Genomic DNA, 19,993 nt, shown 5'->3' with positions numbered 1-19,993 from the left:
TGCGTCGAACCTGCGACCACGCCTGAGATGGGGAGGTGCGAGAACCTATGGTGGCAACATATCGTTCCCGGCAATCCTGTTTGCTCCACCGGATTAACCGCCGAGCCTGGGCCCGCAGCTGTTTAAAGGCAACCAGATTCTCTAGGGAAGGATGACGCCAGTGTCGTTGCAGGGCTCGCTGGCAGTCCCGTATAGCTTCTGCAATCTCTGGTGTCCACCAAGGGACTGACTTACGCCTTAGGGTACTTGAAGAGCAGGAGACAGTTGCATCGACAGCAGAAACAATGGACATAGTGACCTCTTCCACCGCCAAATCAATGTCACCAGGAAGCGGAGCAATGGCCATAGTAGCTGAGGTGTAGGCTGCCCAATCAGCTCCACGAAGAGACCATCGTGGCAGTGGTCAGGGGGTTGGGTTTGAAGAAGAGAAACCAGGATAGGAAAGTGGTCGCTACCACAGAGGTCGTCGTGGACCCTCCAACTGGGGTATGGAAGAAGACCTGGGCCACTAAGCGAGAGGTCAATGGCCGAGTATGTGCCATGAGTCAAGCTAAAATATGTGGGAGCACCAGTGTTAAGGAGGCAAATGTCCTGTTGTGCCAAGGGAGCCTCAACGTTCCTACCCTGGCCCAAGATCTGGGCCCCACTTCATTAAGGGTGGTGGGCATTAAAGTTCCCCAAAAGGAGGAATGGTGGGGGGGGGGGGGGGGGGGGCTGGGTGAACAAGGCAGCTAGGTTGGCAAGAGGGTCAACCTCATCCGGGGGAAGGTAGAGGGAACAGATGGTAAGCTCCATTCCTGCCCAGACTCTAACAGCCACAGCCTCGAGAGCCCTGTGAAGTGGCACTGAGGCACTAGGAACAGTGGCAAGAACATAAACACAGGCACCGCCAGACACCCTGTCGTATTCTACGTGGATCTTATAGTAACCCTGGTAGCCACAGAGGGACGGGGTTCACTGAACAGGAAACCAGGTTTCCTGTAGAGCCAGACAAGTGGCAGGGAAGCAGCACAAAAGCTATTTCAACTCAGCAAGGTAGTGTAAAAAACCACGGCAGTTCCATTGAAGGATAATGGTATCCAACTGTGAAGACTTGAAAGAACTGGGAGGGGGGGATAGGTTACGCCTTAGAAGCACTCGCTGCCACCAATTGCGAAGTAGCCTGGTGAACTTCCATAGGAGCTGCGGGTCGAACAACATCTAGCTCCTGAGGGGAAACTAGATGCTCCACATCATCTTCAGGTGCAGTGGTCTCTATGTCCTTCTCCTTTTGCTTTTTCTTCTTTTTGGTAGGGTCCTGTTTGTCCCTCAGGTTATCAGGTTGGGTGGGCTTTTCCGACCCAGTCTCACGGACCGAAGAAGACCTGGAAGCCCTATGGCCCTCAGGTGGTGGCTTTTTCAGCCACTGGCTGACATCTGGAGGGGCAGTAACAATGGAAATGGAAGGGAGGGCACCAAGCGATCCCTTCCGTGCGAGGGGAGCCGGAGGAGTCGGGCACTCTCTGGCTCAGAGGTGGGGACTGAAGTCCCCAAAGAAGGAGGGGTTGTTACTCCCGATGTTGATAACAGGGGAGCAACGGAAGAGGGTGTTCCCCCAACTATCTGGGGGGCAGGAATAGACGGTCGGGCTGGAGGGCCCACAAAAAGCAGCTGAGCTTGGGGGCTCGTCGCCAGGGATGGCGACATCGAAGCTGCTGCAGCAAACATCGATGAAATGCGCACAGGAGCAAGTCGGTTGTACTTGCGTTTAGCCTCTGTGTAAGTGAGCCTGTCCAAGGTCTTATACTCCATAATCTTCCATTCTTTTTGATAAACCACACAGCCTGACGAGCAAGGTGACTGTTTCTGTATGCAGTTGACACAAACAGGAGGCGGTGAACACGGGAAGTTGGGGTGGGAGGCACATCCACAATCCCGACAGGTAGGGTTGGCATCACATCTCGATGACATATGCCCAAACCTCCAGCACTTAAAGCAGCACATGGGAGGAGGGACATAAGGCTTAACATCACATCAATATATCATCACCTTGACCTTCTCGGGCAGGGTGTCTCCCTCGAAAGCCAAGATGAAGGCGCTGATGGCGACCCTACTATCTTTAGGTCCCCTGAAGACACGTCATACAAAGTGGACACCGCGGCATTCCAGATTCGCACGGAGCTCATCGTCAGACTGCAACAACAGGTCACGATGAAAAATAAGTCCCTGAACCATATTGAGGCTCTTATGAGGTGTAATGAAGACTGCAACATCACCGAGCTTGTCACAAGCAAGCAATGCCCGTGACTGCTCCAGAACTCATTTTAGACATGCCCTCAACTTCTCCAAACTTGTCCTCTAAATTTTCCACAAAAACCTGAGGCTTTGTGGTCAGAAATGGGTCCCCATCTGTTCGGCTGCAAACCAGAAATCGAGGAGAATACGTCTCACCAGGTAATTTAGACCGCCGTTCCTCCCCTGGTGTGGACAGGGAGGGGAACGATTTGGGGTCATACTGTAAAGCATTGAACTTTCGTTTTTTAGAGACTCGTGCTTGCGCACTATTCATATTTTGTTTCATGGTGGTCCTATGAGCAGCTAGGGGAAGGACTGTCCAAGCAGACAGAGCCCCACTTGCCTGGGTAAGCCTAATACAACCGGGGGGGGTGGCAGGTTCCCCAGAGGTCGCCCGCTAGCAACTGTTCTGCCTCAACAGCCATGCGTCTCCTCGGCGCGCAGCACACCTTGAGATTGAGGTTTTTTTTATAGGGGTTTATACCATCCTCACGACCCAGGCAGTTAAGCCAAGATCCCCGGGCTCTGTACTGTACAACGTTCCACGGTCGCGCCTTACGGTGGTCGTTGAAGCACGCTCAGAGCTTACGGTATTGTGGGCTGGTGGCGCTTCCCAGTCCCCAGCTCAGGGACCCCGGGGTCGCCAAGCCCGTACCCAGCAACTAAATGCTAAGCCCCCTGAGGGGCTGAAAAGCTTTAATATTTGTCCAAAGTAAAATCTTGAAGCATCCACTTCTCCAATAAAGGGGCAATGTCAACAAAAATATTCACACATTTGCTCTGCAAAGAGTTTCTCGTGTAAAGGCAGCAAAACTGTATCCATAAAAAGAAGGCCTGTTACTGGTTAATTTGGTACAATTATATAACCTTACCATCAGTTCATATTCAAAACATTGGTAAATTTTCAAAATTTTTATTTGATATATTTTATGACGCAAGACTTATGTCACCAGATTCCCACAGAATAATTATCATTACATTGCTACATAAAGCGAAAACATAGATAAATGTGTGACCTATCACATTATCTGTCTCACATTTCACATCTGCGAACTGCTGACAGGAATAGTGTGCAGGTGAGAGTTAAGGAAAGCTAAAGGGGCACAACATAAAAATTAATCAGTTTCCGAAAGGGAAAGATATAAATCTGATCTTACCTGTAATAACAGAAGGGACAACTGGGGAAAAAAGACGATAGACTGTTTCTCTTCAGGTAATTTGTGAATCACAGACAGTATTTGACAATGTTGAGTGGAATACGTTTGAACTTCTGAATAAATTGGGAACAGTGGTGGTGTGCAACACATGCCACCAACGTCATTACCATCACTGCAACAGGAGATTTCATATCCCACACTGCATCTCGAAGTATGCCAGTGGTACAGAGATTGTTAAGTGAAATGGTTGTCTCGGAAACATCAGACCTAAAGTACAGATAGTGGTGGTTGTTTCAAACAAATGACTATGGTAGAAAGTACCATCCTTATAAAAGCTTAAGTTCGAGGTTTGATGATGTCACATTATTTAATATTTGTTTCACAGCCATCAACAGTGAAAACTCTAAGCAAATCTGTAAACATGGATACAACTGGTCATTGTTGTGTAATACAATACATTAATATGAAAGATCTTAATCCAACTTATACTAAAGCTGAGCTAGAAACTACTCTGGGGGAGTCTACTCATTCATTCCAACTGTAAAATATTGGGCAGCAGATCTGTTATAATAATAAATCCTATTAAACAGAAAGCAACAGAAGATATTGTTAATGGTGTTTTTTGAAGAATTATTGAGTGGTTTTCTGAAAACGGATTCCCCATTAATTTTGGAAAAAAGGACGCTATTCAATTATGTACAAGAAGTCATACAAACAATTTATGTAGCACATGAACAAGAGTCAGTGAGTAGAATGATCCAAATTTTTGAGTGCTCATATCAATGAAAACTTGAACTGGAAAAAAGCATATTACTGAGCTTCTCAAACACTCAAGTTCAGCTAGTTTTGCTCCTTGTATAATTACTGATCTCAGAAACAAACAAACCAATCTCCTGACATATTTAGCATATTTTCACTCAATAATGTCTCATGGAATTATTTTCAGTGGTAACTCATCACTTAGAAATGAAGTACCGATTACACAAAAGCAAAGCGAGCAGAAAAAAATAAAATGTGGTGTTCATTGGCAGTTGTCATGTAGGTACATTGCCAAGGAGTTATGTATTTTAACTGCATCATCACAATACATATATTAATGAAATTCATCATAAGTATGCCATTGCAATTCGAGAAGAATAATGATCTCCACACATACAACATTAGAGGAAAAAATTACTGTTGGCAGTAATTGGGATTTCAGATCCTGAAAGTAATTACTGGTCAGCTATTCTGTCTCCTTGTTACTGCAAATAGTTCATGGTACAGTACTGCAGAACTCAAGACTCACATCCGATGATGATGACTCTGGGTATATTTGATTCGATCAGTGGTGATCTTGAAATTAGCAATTTATTTTCAGTAGTTACCTCATACAACAAAAAGTGAATGTGATCACAATTTGCAACAAATAAAATACTCAAGTTAGTCAATATACCATTTCACTTGCTCCTGTGGTGATCCGAAAACAACAGTATTCCATGATGTCAGGGCATTTTGACTCATCTAATTATTTGACTTGCACATATATGCAGAGAAAATTTCTTGCTTAGCGCCCTAAACCAGTGGTATTGCACAGAACTCAACTTATAACTATACCTGCATCCAATGATAACACAGCAAAAATCTGATAAGCATACTTTTTTTGCACCAGCACCAATAAATTTTTCATCTCAGGAGTGTTGTAACTAGAGGTTACATGTATAACTCTGACCAGACACTGAATGTCTGGCCATCCTGTAAGATGGATAGCCGGTGGCCGGATATTCGGCCGAACATCACCCCAAAGCACGCCATACCACATACATCTGAGCAAGCCTTCGGAGGTCAGCGTGGATGATCAGGCAGGTTTTGGTAAACACAGACATTTTAGTTCACGAGTGAACCAAGTGAATGATATACTGACTGACCTGACTATTCTACTGGTTGTGAATTGTAATCACATTCACTTTTTGTTATATGAGATAACTACTGAAAACAATTTGTTAATTGCAAGATAAATTACAAAAAATGTTATCAGAGAACATGTGGATATAAACAGTGACAATAATAAGTTTTCCATTTGTTTGTTGTATAAAATTCAAATTTCTTGTGGCAGAGAAGAAAGAAAAGCAGCTGTGTACCAAAGACTTAGATTGTTATTTATTCTGTTGATTTGAATTGCTTTGTAACACTGATCCACAACATGTTTGTCCCTAGATATGATGATTAATATTGCCAAGTATGTGCCTATTTACTGAATATATCATTTATGTAAACTGGTTAGGGATACACAGATGTTTTTGTGAAATGCAGTAATAAAAAATCACTCACAACTAATAGTAAGTATCTAATCTATCCTAAACCCAATATTTTTATCGTTTAATAGGTACTTCCGCTACGAAAAATTATTTGAGAAAGAAACATCCAATTAAATTCCAAGCAATTAATAAAGGATAGTCACTGCTGTGCCTACACCATCTTTCACCACCTCTGGTATAAGGTTGTCTTCAACATCGACAGAAAAGAAATGAACTGTCAGAATTATTTGGAAGGAAATTGTTTTGGTATGTAAATGACATAGAAGCCAAAAAATAATATTATCGCTTCTAGACAGGATTGGATTTAGATGACTCCTAAAATAAGCTGTGTCCTGTTATAAATTGCCACATTGTACAAACATTCCCCCAAAAAAATGTTCCTGGCATCATGACAGAATTTATGAAAAAATAAAAGAAACATTTGAGATACTCTCACGGTTTCTCGAACATCAGATATACGGGACTATTTGTAAAGCAATGACAGATTCCTGAATGTCACTGCTTTTCATTGTCTTCTGAATTCCTGCTGGAACATGGAGTTATTGCTATGAAGCCTTCTCCAAGCTCTCACGGGAGTAAATTGGAGAATATGTAGCATGGGAGAGCAATACTATCACAGATCGCTGGGATTGGATGAAACCAAAACAAATTTACTTATTCATGACAGTTGTGCTAGCTGCTTCATCCAGTTGCTTCAGAGGGTTATAATAAAACTGAGCCATAAACGTCTAGCCTCAGGCACAGAAATGATCACTACTGGTAGGCATCTCATAGTGAATGAACAATAATACATCCACACTAGATGCCTGCATACTATAATTTTAAATGTTGCACTTTTCTTTCTGTATTACAAGACATACTGGCTGGCCGAAACTTACCTTACGGAGCGGAATTTCATGACACTCCCAAATAGAAATGAATGAAATGTGCAGCATTAGCCTCTCGGAACCGAGAGCTGGCTGAAACCTGAAGTAGATCGCTCCAAAACATTTAGTGAGGCATGGAGCATACATTGAAAAGGCAGATTAGACACAATAGAGAGGAACGTTCATTACTGATGACAAAAATATTGTGACTATCAAGGTCGAAATTGAGTCTGGTGTGAAGTATCTAGACACGAGTAGTAGGCCTAGGTGATTACAGATGTTTTTACCAGCCAATCAAGGAAAGTCTGCATTCAGTAGTGCAGGAATACCCATATCACGTTATATTAGCTGGTGGTGACTTAGCAAATTTACTGAATATAGACTGAGACGCCAATAGATTCACTGCAGGTGGTACAGAAAGACAGTCCGGCGAAGTGCTCTAGATAGAATTTTCAGAAAAGTGCTTTTAACAAATAGTTGGGCAATGCAAGTGCAACGGAAGAATTTTAGACCTCAAAGCTACAAACCATGAACCATGGACAATAATACCATGGACCTTGTTGTTGGAGGTGAGGCTTACATGCTTCAGCAATATAGATAGCCATATCGTAGGTGCAGCCACAACGGAGGGGTATCTGAGAGGCCAGACAAATGAGTGGTTCCTGAAGAGGGGCAGCACCCTTTTCAGTAGTTGCAGGGTCAACAGTCTGGATGACTGACTGATCTGGCCTTGTAACATTAACCGAAACGGCCTTGCTGTGCTGGTAGTGTGCATGGCTGGAAGCAAGGGGAAACTACAGGCGTAATTTTTCTCAAGGGTATACAGCTTTACTGTATGCTTAAATGATGATGGTGTCCTCTTGGGTAAAATATTCCGGAGGTAAAATAGTCCCCCATTCGGATCTCCAGGCGGGGACTACTCAAGAGGATGTCATTATCAGGAGAAAGAATACTGGCGTTCTACGGATCGGAGCATGGAATGTCAGATCCCTCAATCGGGCAGATAGGTTAGAAAATTTAAAAAGGGAAATGGACAGGTTAAAGTTAAATATAGTGGGAATTAGTGAAGTTCGGTGGGAGGAGGAACAAGACTCTTGGTCAGGTGAATACAGGGTTATAAATACAAAATCAAATAGGGGTAATGCAAGAGTAGGTTTAATAATGCACAAAAAAATAGGAGTGCAGGTAAGCTACTACAAACAGCATAGTGAACGCATTATTGTGGCCAAGATAGACACGAAGCCCACGCCTACCACAGTAGTACAAGTTTATACGCCTACTACCTCTGCAGATGACGAAGAAATTGAAGAAATGTATGATGAGAGAAAATACATTATTCAGAAGTGAAGGGAGACGACAATTTGATAGTCATGGGTGACTGGAATTTGATAGAAGGAAAAGGTAGAGAAGGAAACATAGTAGGTGAATATGGATTGGGGGTAAGAAATGAAAGAGGAAGCCGCCTGGTAGAATTTTGCACAGAGCATAACTTAATCATAGCTAACACTTGGTTCAAGAATCATAAAAGAAGGTTGTATACATGGAAGAAGCCTGGAGATACTAACAGGTTTCAGATAGATTATATAATGCTAAGACAGAGATTTAGGAACCAGGCTTTAATTTAAGACATTTCCAGGGGCAGATGTGGACTCTGACCACAATCTATTGGTTAAGAACTGTAGATTAAAACTGAAGAAACTGCAAAAAGGTGGGGATTTAAGAACATGGGACCTACATAAGCTGACTAAACCAGAGGATGTACAGAGCTTCAGGGAGAGCATAAGGGAACAATTGACAAGAATGGGGGAAAGAAATACAGTAGAAGAAGAATGGGTAGCTTTGAGGGATGAAGTAGTGAAGGTAGCAGAGGATCAAGTAGGTAAAAAGATGAGGGCTAGCAGAAATCCTTGGGTAACAGAATAAATATTGAATTTAATTGATGAAAGGAGAAAATATAAAAATGCAGTGAATGAAGCAGTCAAAAAGGAATACAAATGTATCAAAAATGAGATCGACAGGAAGTGCAAAATGGCTAAGCAGGCATGGATAGAGGACAAATTTAAGGATGTAGAGGCTTACCTCACTAGTGGTAAGATAGATACTGCCTACAGGAAAATTAAGGAGACCTTTGGAGAAAACAGAACCACTTGTATGAATATCAAGAGCTCAGATGGTAACCCAGTTCTATGCAAAGAAGGGAAAGCAGAAAGGTGGGAGGAGTATATAGAGGGTTTATACAAGGGTGATGTATTTGAGGGCAATATTATGGAGATGGAAGAGGACGTAGATGAAGACGAAATTGGAGATATGATACTACGTGAAGAGTTTGGCAGAGCACTGAAAGGCCTAAGTCGAAACAAAGCTCCGGGAGTAGACAACATTCCATTAGAACTACTGACAGCCTTGGGAGAGCCGGTCCTGACAAAACTCTAGCATCTGGTGAGCAAAATGTATGGGACAGGCGAAATACCCTCAGACTTCAAGAAGAAAATAATAATTCCAATCCCCAAGAAAGCAGGTGTTGACATATGTGAAAATTACCGAACTATCAGTTTAATAAGTCACAGCTGCAAAATACTAACATGAATTCTTTACGGGCGAATAGAAAAACTGGTAGAAGCTGACCTCGGGGAAGATCAGTTTGGATTCCGTAGAAATGTTGGAGCCCGTGGGGCAATAATGACCCTCTGACTTATCTTACAAGATAGATTAAGGAAAGGTAAACCTACGTTTGTAGCATTTGTAGACTTACAGAAAGCTTTTGACAATGCTGACTGGAATACTCTCTTTCAAATTCTGAAGGTGGCAGGGGTCAAATACAGGAAACAAAAGGCTGTTTACAATTTGCTCAGAAAACAGATGGTAGTTATACGAGTCAACGGGCATGAAAGGGAAGCAGTAGTTTGGAAGGGAGTGAGACAGGGCTGTAACCTTATGTAATTCAACCTGATGTTATTCAATCAGTATATTTAGCAAGCAGTAAAGGAAACAAAAGAAAAATTTGGAGTAGAAATAAAAACTTTGCAGTTTGCCGATGATATTATAATTCTGTCAGAGACAGCAAAGGGCCTGGAACAGCAGTTGAATGGAATGGACAGTGTCTTTAAAGAAGGATATAAGATGAACATCAACAAAATCAAAATGAGGATAATGGACTGTAGTCGAATTACGTCGGGTGATGCTGAGGGAATCAGATTAGGAAATGAGACATTTAAAGTAATAGAAGAGTTTTGCTGTTTGGGGAGCAAAATAACTGATGATGGTTGAAGTAGAGAGGATATAAAATGCAGACTGGCAATGGCAAGGAAAGCATTTCTAAAGAAGAGAAGTTTGTTAACATTGAGTATAGATTTAAGTGTCAGGAAGTCTTTTCTGAAAGTATTTTTTTGGAGTGTAGCCATGTATACAAGTGAAACATGGACGATAAGTAGTTTGGACAAGAAGAGAATAGAAGCTTTCGAAATGTGGTGCTACAGACGAATGCTGAAGATTAGATGGGTACATCACGTAACTAATGAGGAGGTATTGAATAGAATTGGGGAGAAGAGAAATTTGTGGCACAACTTGACTAGAAGAAGGGATTGGTTGGATCACCAATTTAGTATTGGAGGACAGTGTGGAGGGTAAAAATCATAGAGGGAGACCAAGAGATGAATACACTATGCAGATTCAGAAGGATGTAGGTTGCAGTAGGTACTGGGAGAGATGAAGCTTGCACAGGATAGAGTAGCATGAAGAACTGAATCAAACCAGTCTCTGGACTGAAGACCACAACAACAGCTACAAACAGGCCTGACCTTATTGACAGTGTCTGTGGAAAGATAGGAATTAGTGACTACCATGCCGCAATAGTGACGATCATTGCTAAAGTTAGTAAATCTCTGAAGTACTATACTCCACACGGCGAGGGAAGAGCTCTGACAGTTGACGTGGCCTTGGCTCACGTGCTTCGCGCATTCACGAGGGCCAATCAGATCATGAGCTTTTGTTTACATTACTGTGGCAACGCCCCAGCGTTGTGGTTGTGCTGGGCAACCGCTGCTTTCAGTTAGTTGCGTTACGTTCTATGCTCAGGTTTGTGCGTATGTGTGTGCATTCTGTTACTTCTGTGAGTTTCTTGCCGTGTATAAGTGGAAAATGGCTACCTGTAGTGCAGAGAAGAGAGCTTTAGCGGAAGGAGCTACGCTGAAATCCCAAACATGTGAATTTATATGCAGATTGCATGTTTACTTTGAAAGGGAAAGGGACAATGGTGGGCCTTTGACATCAGTGAGTAAACTGGTTGACAGAGTGGCAGAAGCATTTAAAATCTCTACAGCGACGGTGAAGAGAGTCACAAATGATAAGGAGGCTGCCAATTTGGCTGCGAAACTGTTATTGTGACACCTGGATACTCAAGGAAGAGATTGTGTCGTGTGACCGAAAAGGACAACTTTGACGAACGTTTTATCAGGCAACACACAGACGCGTACTACAAGAGAAAGTAGTATCTGACACTTAAAAAGTTGATGGCATCACTATAGGGCAGTGGTTAGTTCACAGGCAGAACAAGTCTCTCCACTGTTTTGAAAAAAATTGGCTTCCATTGGAAAAAGTTCTCAGGACAAAAGGAATTAATGGAATGTGGAGACATTGTAGCATGGAAATGTCGTTTTTTTTGCGTGAGTTGGTAGTAATGAATCCGGAAAAGGTAATACGGATTGACGAAACATGGGTCAACGTGCATCATGCATGTTCCGTTGCATGGACAGACGACATGCGCGACGGAACTGGTAAGGGAGGGGGACTAATTATAGTTCATGCTGGCTCTATGTACGGTTTTGTGTCTGGGCTATGATGATGTTTGAGTAAAAAAAAAAAAACTGTCGACTACCACGAGGAGATGGTTTGCTACCAAACGCCAATTCTGGTAGTGTTTTTGTAATGGACAATATGCCGTACCATTCTGTACAATTAAATACGGCACCACCGGCTGTTGCAAGGAGAGATGAAATAGTCACTTGGTTGAAAGGTAGTAAAATAGACTTTGAACAGAAAATGCGGAAAGTGGAACTTCTGGAATTAGTGAAATGATACAAGCCACAGAAAATGCATTATGTGATTGATACAGTAGCAGAAAACCACGGCCAAAATGTTATACGTCTTTCACCGTACCACTGCAATTACAACGCAATTGAACTTATCTGGGCTCAAATAAACGCAGATGTTGTGGAGCGAAACAAAACCTTTACTTTGCGAGACACAGAGAGGCTGGTAAATAAGGCTGTCACATGAACAATGCCAGAAAATTGGAAGAATGTCGTGAACCACGCGTGGAAAGAGCTTACAAGGTCAAACGTAGAAGAAAGTGTAAGAGAAGAACCCGTTCATAATATTGTAATTTCTTTATCAGATGATGAGAACAGTAGCAGTGAAGATACCGAAGACTATGTGGTTGTTCTCCTGCACAAAAAATAGAGATAACGTCCTTATTCGATATTTTACACATAACATTTGTGCAATTTGCTTTACCTAGTTAATGCTGAATAATTTTTATTTTATTATTATAAAATCCACAGTTCGGCCTTTGGCCATTTTCAAGTACATTAGCTTATTTGTGTGTCAAAATATATCAGACTGGTATGAAATACAGCGAATATAACAATATAATAAAAATTGTTGCAGTCAAATGGCTGCAACATCATTAAAGAAAATATTTACGTGTGTGTGTGTGTGTGTGTGTGAGGTGACAAACACTGGTATCATCAGGAGTGCCCCATGAAAGTGTGACAGGGCGGCTCTTATTCACTATATACATAAATGACCTTATGGATATGGTGAGCAGCAATTTACAGCTGTTTGCTTATGACACTGTAGTATATGGGAAGGTGTCATTTTTGAGTGACTAGTCAAGATGACTTACAGGGTGACAATGACTGAATCATATGGGGGGGGGGGGGACATAGATTAGTTACAAACTACAGTATGCATACACTTTATTTAACATGTAAATATCACTACGGATTTAGATTATGACGTATTCAATATGCCTGCCCTCATTTGCGATGATATGGCGCAGACGAATATTAAAATTCTGTTTGACCTGCTGAAGGGTTGGAACATCGATGCTGTCAATGACCTCTAGAATGGCTGTTTTCAGCTCAGCAATGGTTTTGGGGTTATTGCTGTACAACATAGCCCCATAGAAGGGAGTCACTTGTGTTCACATCCAGAGAATGCGGCAACCAATTAATGCCAGTGGCCTCTGGGTACCTCAGAGCCAAAATGCGGTCCCCAGAGTGCTCCTCCAGGACATCAAACAGTTTTTTCCTGCTTCGACGGGGTCGAGCTCCATCTTGCGTGAACCACACCTTGTTGAAAAGAGGCTCATTTTGGATAATGAGGATGAAATCATCTCCCAAAACTTTCACGTACCATTGGGTATTCACTGTGACATCACGGAACATTGCACTGATTACTCCGTGACCGGACATTGCACACCACACAGTTACCCACAGGGGGTGAAGACACTTTCCAATTGCGAAATGCAGATTATCAGTCCTCCAAATGCTTCAATTGTGCTTATTGATGAACCCACCCAAATGAAAGTGGGCTTCGTCGCTAAACCAAACCATACAGCGTGAACCAATTCCCACCAGGTCCTGTGGCCAAGTGTGCAGTTTGAACATCGTAACACCAACTGTTCAGAAGTTATGATGAATTTATTTCATATAGTTCAATAATTGTCACCCTGCAGACAGAATTTCTAGTTGGTGTGATGGATGGCAATGCAGATGAGTAGGAAAGACAATCCAGTAATGTTCAAATACAACATTAGTAGCGTACTGCTTGACCAGTCACAGTGATTAAATATCTAGGCATAACGTTGCAAAACAACATGAAACGGAATGAGCAGGACAGGTTGATAGTATAGACAGCAAATGCTTGATGTTTATTTTTATCAGGAGAATTTTGGGAATGGGTAGCTCATCCATAATGGAGACGGCATACAGAAAGCTAGTATGATTAATTCTTGAGTACTGTTCAAGCTTTTGCGATCCCCACCAGGTTAGATTAAAACAAGAAATCGAAGCCAATCAGAGGTGTGCTGCTAAATGTATTGCTGGTAGGTTCAATCAGCTTCCCTGGAGGGAAGAAGATGCTCTTTCACAAGGCACTACTGCAGAAATTTAGAGAACCGGCATTTTGGCCAAACTGCACAATGATTTTATTGCCACCAATGTACATCTTGCATATGGACAGCAAAGTTGTGAGAGAAGGAAATGACTAGTAGTTATGCTTGGTACTCTCTGCCACGCACTGGTCAGTGGCTTGCAGAATATGTATGTACATGCAGCCTTTTACTTTATTAAGTAAATTATTTGTAAAACAGCATTGTACACTGTGGGTCAACCAAATGAGGCGTCACTGTTTTAAACAGTGCAGTCCTGCACCCCCCCCCCCCCCCCACACACACACACAAACACAACATTCTCTGACTGCCAACGCCACACTGCGAGTAGCAGCACATTGTGGGAGAAGCAACTGGGTGGTGATGGTGAGGAGGAGGCTGGTGCGGGGAGGGGGAGGAATAGCAGAGTACGGATGGGGTACGGTAAAGTCCTGCTTCTGGGAGCATACAGGAACGAGGTAGGGAGAGGGTGAGGCAGCTAGGTGCAGTCTGGAGGTTAAACGGAGAGGGGGTAGAGGGAGGAGAAGGAGGCAGTCGTAAAGGAGGGAGGAGGACTGTGGGTTCATTAACTGAATACAGGGCTGTTTAGTGCTGAAGAAGATAGGCGTGTAAAGGGCAATGACCAATGAAGGTTGAGGCCAGGAGGATTATGGGTTCGTAGGATGTATTGCAGAATTCAGTAATGCTTGTGTAGGTGGGAAGCATCCCGATGGCACAGGATGCGAAGCATTCACTGAACTGAAGAATGTCGTGTTGGGCAGAGTGCTCAGCTAGTGGGTGATGCAGCTGTTTCTTGGCCATAGTTTGTCAGTGGCCATTCATGCTGACAGGTAGCTTGTTGGTTGTCATGCCCACATAGAATGAAGCACAGTGGTTGCAGCACAGCTCATAGATCACATGACTGGTTTCACAAAAAGTCCTGCCTTTGATGGGTAGGTGATGTTTGTAACCGGACTGGAGTAGGCAATGGTGGGAGGATGTATGGGGCAGGTCTTCCATTTAGGTCTATTACAGGGATATGAGCCATGAGGCAAGGTGTTGTGTAGGAATGGACAAGGATATTGTGTAGGTTCAGTGGGCAGCAGAATATCACTGTGGGACTGGGAAGGTTAGTGGGTAGGGCATTCCTCAATGAAATGCATGATGAGAACAGTCGAAACCCAACGGAGAATGTGATTCAGTTGCTCCAGTCCTGTGTGGTCCTGAGTCACAAGGGGAATGCTCCTTTGTGGCCACAGTGGGTCTTTGGGATGTGCTGGATGACCGGAAAGATAAGGCAAGGGAGATCTACTTTTGTACACAGTTTGGAGAGCAATTGCAGTCTGTGAAGACCGCAGCGAGATCCTTGGTGTATTTCAAGAAGGACTGCTCATTACTACAGATGCAACACCCATGGGTGGCTAGGATCTTTTTGGGATGGAATGGGTGGCAGCTGTTGACGGGGAGCTTTTGCTGGTGGTTGGTAGGTTTGATGTGGATGGAGGTACTGATGTAACCATCTTTGAGGTGGAGTTACATGTCGAGGATGGTGGCTTGTTGAGTTGAGGAGAACCAGGTGAAACAAATGGGGGAGATGATGTTCGGGTTCTGGAGGGATGTGGATAGGGTGTCCTCACCCTCAATCCAGATTGCAAAGATGTCATCAATGAATCTGAACGAGGTGAGGGTTTGGGATTCTGGGTGGTTAGGACAGATTCCTCTACATGGCCCATAAATAGGTTGGCATAGGATGGTGGCATGTGTGTGCCATAGTTATACCCCAGATTTGTTTGTAGGTGATGCCTTTAAAGAAGAAGTCATGGTGACCAGGAAGGGTGCTGTAGTCACCATGTGATACAGGATCAGGAAATGTGGAGAGTTGGTGGAGTAAGTGGTTGGTATCTTTTCTATAGGAGGGTAGGTTGTGGGTAATAGGCTGAAGATGCTATCTGTGAAACCAATCATGTGATCTACAAACTAAGCTGCAATCACCCACAATAATCCTCCCCCAATTTTAATGTTTACCATTTGTTTCATTCTTCTGCAGAAAATTCTCATCTCTTGAGACCTTTGCAGATGCTTGTGACAATCAGAATCTACACCAGAAAGGAAGTACAGTTAGCCCAAAACAATGTTTTAAAGATTCATTACTATTCATTTTCAAATGTAGCAGTAAGAGTTTCAGTGTACCTACCCCTAGTGTCAGTCACTTGGAAAGTCATTTGTGAGAATGACCTACACACATTCTGAACAGGATGGTGTCAAATACGAACAATCTATCTTAAGAGTTTATACAGAATTCACCTCTTACACTGCACATGCAGATACTGTATTTCATATATGGGTCTAGTGTAGCAGGGGATACAACCCGTCGGCTTTGGACAATGACGTCACAAGTCGCCAGAGAGCAGTTTACCATTTTCGCTTTTGCTGTTATGTTTCAGTTTCGTTTTTTTACTGATTGCTTAATGAAGTGGATCTATTTATTCTATCTCGTGAGATTTTTTTTTAAAGCCAAAAAACACTTATCAGCTACAGAAAGGAACTACAACACTAAGAAGAATCGCTTCTCGTTTGGCGACTTGTGACGTCATTGCCCAAAGCCGACGGGTTGTATCCCCTGCTACACTAGTCCCTCATATATTTACAATATTAAATAACTGACAAACCCCCCGCTCCCCCCGACACACACACACACACACACACACACACACACACACACACACACACACACACACACACACACACACAGACAAAGTCAGTGGGGGGGGGGGGGGGGAAGGGGGGGAGGGAGGACCTCTTAAGTTCATTATGGTACAACAAATGGAAAGTATTAAAACACTTCTCCTACAACATAAACATACATACATGTTCTTCCATTTTTAGAATTCACCTAATAAATCAAAACAAGAAATGATACCTTGAAGATTGGTTAGAGGAAAAAGAAGGTTAGGTAGAAAAATAATCACATTCAGTGTGACAATGCTCACACATCATGACATTTGACATAAAATAAATAAATAGGCCTACAGGTATTCTGCAGGGTGGATACTAGACAAAGAATGGCACAGTTCATTACTCATAAACTTACCTGTAAACTATGAACAAGGCATGGCACCAATGATAGGCCCTTATGCGACAATGCTGTAAGGATTTCTTCCCTTGTTGTGGCAATAACAACAGCAGTAATATGATCTATCTTTAGGTCCCACTCTTGAAATAATGCATCAAAAGTAATACTCCACTGACTCGAGTCCATATCAGCAGCACAGTGTATTGAACATAACACTTTTGTTTCCATTACTGGCTCAACAGACGGCTGGTAATGAACTGACACAGTGATATACAGTTCTCCACTTGCAAGGCTCCATTCCTCTATACTCATTGACATTTCGCTGTTTATACCTGACAGTGCTGACATGGCAGAATCCTTGAAAGAATCATATATCTTGGGTATTATTTCTTCTTCAAGCTTGGTCTTACTTGGTATTTCACATGGTGAACGTAGCGTTGCTATAAGTCTCTGAAATCCACGACCTTCAACAACATCAGGTAACTGTAAATCTAAAATGATAAATTCTGCTATTGCGTCAGACACTGTCTTACCATCCACCATACTATGGATGTGGCTACTAGAATTGTTTTCTTCTGGAAGAATAATGGCAACATTTTGATTGCTCATTCCTTGCGTATTACCCTTCAGGACAACACGAACATTCTGGTTACTAGACGAATCATCGTCTATGTTCTGAAGAGTTATATTTGGATCCGTTATAAACTGTATATCTCCCTCAATCTGCACGGTTCCGTCCGCAGCCGTTGTGTAAATATGTGGTGAAAGTCCAGGCAACTTTAGCTTTTTCATTGCGCGCTTTTCCTTGGGATCCATGCTTGGCCTACGGGGCGGCGCTGACGCCTCCAGCTCCAACAACTCGTGGGCATGTTTATTTTGCAAGTGCATTCTTAAATTACTGGTGTTTCGATTATATGTTATTTGCGTCTTGCAAAGTATGCAGACAATTTTTACCTTTGTCAAAATATCTCCCTCATCGGTAGCAGGGAATCCGAAATACTTCCAGTAAATACTCCTCATTGACATCGGCACAACCAACTTCTTATACGTAAATGTGTGTTTTTCTTCCATCATTTTTGCTAACATCATCTGCATTTGTATTTTTGAATCCATGTCTTGGTTTCCTCATAATATTTAAAGGAAATCCATTTTAAATATTTACACTACATACAACACACGCCTAACACTTCGAAGCATGACATTCACAATCATTTTCATAGAAAACGGCACCCAAGTGTTTAATTTACTGACATTGTCGCTCCACAACACAATACACTACGCTTGTCTAGGCAATCTTAAAACGCACAATTCACTTCAAAATGGATGCCACACATTTCATATACGTTGAAGTTAATACCATGAAGTGATACCGAGAAAAACTACAAAAAGTGTAAACACTTTGTAACTTTAAATTGTTTATCACTCAAAATTTACCGCGATATTTCCGATATAATCAACTTTTGACAAATAGATATCGACGTTCAATCCCTCGTTTTTGGTCGCAAATACTCGCACTGTTCCGACGCCATCAATATCGACTACGTAGTACGTAGGTTTGTGCAAAGATTTCCATAACGGAACATGTGACTCTACTCGCGTCAGAGATATGCAAATAAAAAGACGTTATCGCCACAAACACGCCCAAAATGTACGTACCTAATTTTTAGAGCGTTTTTTGCATCAGTTTAGACTGTTATTATTATTATGATTGTTACTGTTTCGTTTGGTCATCTAAAGAACACTTAGAATCATTAGTTCGCTTAGAGGTCGAGTCACACTGGACGTCAACGGAACTGAACGGAAGGGCGACGTAACAGGGAGGCACCCAAGTTCTGTGCTCACTTAAAGATAAGTTATTTGGCGTGCAATAAGGCTAGTTCTGTAAAGACTATGCAGTAAATACGTGTAATAGTGTGTGTTTGTCAGTCTCCAATTAAAAGTTTCACTTTTTTTTTTACGTATCATTCAAGAATACGCTAAATGTTCGTAAATCCGGTCTGTAGTCATATAATTGTGTACGTTTTGTCGTGGTAAACAGACGGTCATTGCTTTTTTTACCAGCATAGTTAAGCAGAGCTTATTCCTACATTTTTTTAGTTCATGTTTCCGGAAGGTGTGTAAATTTATTTTGTTTCTTTCAAAAAATTTCCACTACTAGTTTCCTTTACTTACAGTTTCATATGGGCTAAATTTTTGCAAATGATTTTCTTATTCCTCAGTAAGTTAATAAACTTATTCTTGCCTAATCATTATGTATCATGAGCGAAAAATACGTGATTTGCTGTAGATTTGTTAGTTTGGGGGTATGATATGATGATTCTTTTCTATCGAAATGACTGTAGTGGCATTGGAATTGAGGAAGTAAATATGGTCCTTAAGTGGTTTTACAGAATACACAGTAGTGACAGGAATGTAGTTTAACATGAAAAAATATATCTAACATATATTGGGAATCCAGGAAAACAGTTGAAAAGAAACTCAGAAAGTACAAATGTTCTATGATATAGTAATTAGTCTTACTCAAATTGCATTGACCAATAAGCAACAAGCTATGTTAAAGACTTTCAATACAATTTTTGACTTGATCTTAAGATGAATAAAATCAAAGAAATTATTGGGGAAATAATATTAGTCACTGAAGTAGCTAAGGTAGATCAATCAAAACTAATATAGCTTTTAAAATAGAAAAATGCCAATGGAACAGTATTCAGATATTGAGTAACCTTCATAAAAACTAGAAATGGCTGAAGTTACCATTACTGAGGGCGATAAAGATAATACAGATGTCATATATGATAGCAACTACATTAAAAAAACAAAGTCCTTGTTTAATCCAGATGGGATTATTGGCTTTAAAAAAGATGCCACCAGAGATATATAATTCTTGAACAAGAAAAATAGAGACTACTGCCTTCCTGTTTCAGAAAGCTAGAAGAGGTCTTCTATAGATACTACCACCTTCCTGTTTCAGAAAGCAAGAAAGCAATTTCTAGCTCTATGATCCACAGTCTCACGTGGCTACCTTTACGACACGACAAAATCAGCAAAGAAATAGAGTTGTTACAAGCAGGTAGCAGTAGCTAGTGGATCTAAAACCTATGATGTGTCTATTGTATATAAGCAACTTCAAAAACAGAAGACTCACAAAATGCTAATGAAAATGGCTTGACCTAGGA

At 41.9% G+C, this 19,993-nt stretch overlaps 1 protein-coding gene across 2 annotated transcripts in view; it reads right to left on the bottom strand.

Moving 5' to 3' along the window:
• The window catches only part of LOC124619241 (E3 SUMO-protein ligase ZBED1), a 57,710-nt gene extending 39,363 nt beyond the window's left edge, over nt 1–18,347 (bottom strand). For both annotated transcript variants that reach the window (XM_047145487.1, XM_047145496.1), the window contains exon 1: nt 16,836–18,347. In XM_047145487.1, the coding sequence (XP_047001443.1) occupies nt 16,836–17,930 (1,095 nt within the window). In that variant the 5' untranslated portion in view covers nt 17,931–18,347. The remainder of the gene's footprint in view (nt 1–16,835) is intronic.
• Nucleotides 18,348–19,993: the final 1,646 nt, after the last annotated feature.

Source organism: Schistocerca americana, chromosome 1 (genome assembly GCF_021461395.2).
Source record: "Schistocerca americana isolate TAMUIC-IGC-003095 chromosome 1, iqSchAmer2.1, whole genome shotgun sequence".
Lineage (NCBI taxonomy): Eukaryota > Metazoa > Arthropoda > Insecta > Orthoptera > Acrididae > Schistocerca > Schistocerca americana.
Note: the sequence above shows the minus strand (reverse complement) of the source record. Positions and strands in the feature narration are given on the sequence as shown.